General features: G+C 53.4%; 1 protein-coding gene across 1 annotated transcript in view; it reads right to left on the bottom strand.

Moving 5' to 3' along the window:
* Nucleotides 1-497: 497 nt before the first annotated feature.
* Nucleotides 498-1231, bottom strand: part of LOC115185832 (transmembrane anterior posterior transformation protein 1 homolog) — a 7840-nt gene continuing 7106 nt past the window's right edge. Inside the window, exon 4 of the mRNA XM_029745847.1 lies at nt 498-786. Coding sequence (XP_029601707.1) covers nt 518-786 — 269 coding nt within the window. The 3' untranslated portion in view covers nt 498-517. The remainder of the gene's footprint in view (nt 787-1231) is intronic.

The raw sequence follows: 1231 nt of genomic DNA on the forward strand, positions 1-1231 counted from the left end.
GTTGAATGATTCAAGTCCAGATATTCCTGTTAAAATTACATTTTTTTGTCTTAAATTATTTATTTATTTTACAAATTGACAAAACATCTTTAGAGGAAAAACCATCCAGTCCGTTTGTGTTAAACTCATCATCCTCATCTTCATCATCAGAGCGTCTTCCGACCCTCTTCATCGTCCGGCTGTAAGGATCCTTCAGGAGCTTCATGTAGTGTTACGACCTCACTACGACAGCTGACATAACAGCCGTGTTTGTTAATAATAAATAAAATCTTCCAGAGTTCAGTCTGCGAGTCCATCTGAGCGCGCTCCACGACCTCTTAACCCCCGGCCCTGTCTCTAGTTGCCATGGTATCAGCCAGTCGACTCTGTGTGTGTGTGTGTGTGTGTGTGTGTGTGATGGTGTGGTGTGTGTGTGTGTGTGTGTGTGATGGTGTGTGTGTGTGGTGTGTGTGTGTGTGATGGTGTGTCTGTGTGTGTGTGTGTGTGTGTGTGTGGTGTGTGTGTGTGTGTGTGTGTGTCAGTCGATGCGGTTTCCACAGATGGTGAAGCGGTCAATTTCCAATAAGTCTTTCTTGGGGGCGGGGTTTCTATGTTTAAGCCCCTCCCCTTCCTCTCCCGTTGCCGCGGAGATGTCCTTGTCGCCGTCCTCGCCGTCGGGCGTGGTCAGGAAGTGATCGTCTGATTGGCTGGTTGGCAGAGTGGAGGCGGGACTCTCTTGCTGGTGGTTGGTTGGCTGACAAGTGACTGACGCTGAAGACACGGCCCCCTCTTCTACGATTGGCTCACCTGGTGGGTTAGCAAACGTTAGCATGGAGATTCTATTCCTCTAAACTTTATTTAAACAGATTCTGAACAACAACGATATTAATGTCAGGAAGAGAGACGAGAGCAGCAGAAGGGGGAGCAGGGGGGAGAAGGGGGAGGAGGAGGGAGGAGGAGGAGGGGGGGGAGGAGGGAGGAGGAGGGGGGAGAAGGGGGGAGGAGGAGGGAGGAGGAGGAGGGGGGGAGGAGGAGGAGGAGGGGGGGAGGAGGAGGGGGAGGAGGAGGAGGGTGTTACCTGGGGGGGTGTGTACCTGGGGGGGGTGTTACTGGGGGGGGTGTTCCTGGGGTGGTGTTACCTGGGGGGGTTTTACCTGGGGGGTGTTACCTGGGGGGGTGTGTTACCTGCGGGGGGGTGTGTTACTGCGGGGGGTGTGTTACCTGGGGGTGTGTTACCTGGGGGTGTGTGTTA

This window comes from Salmo trutta, unplaced genomic scaffold (genome assembly GCF_901001165.1).
Source record: "Salmo trutta unplaced genomic scaffold, fSalTru1.1, whole genome shotgun sequence".
In the NCBI taxonomy this organism is placed as follows: domain Eukaryota; kingdom Metazoa; phylum Chordata; class Actinopteri; order Salmoniformes; family Salmonidae; genus Salmo; species Salmo trutta.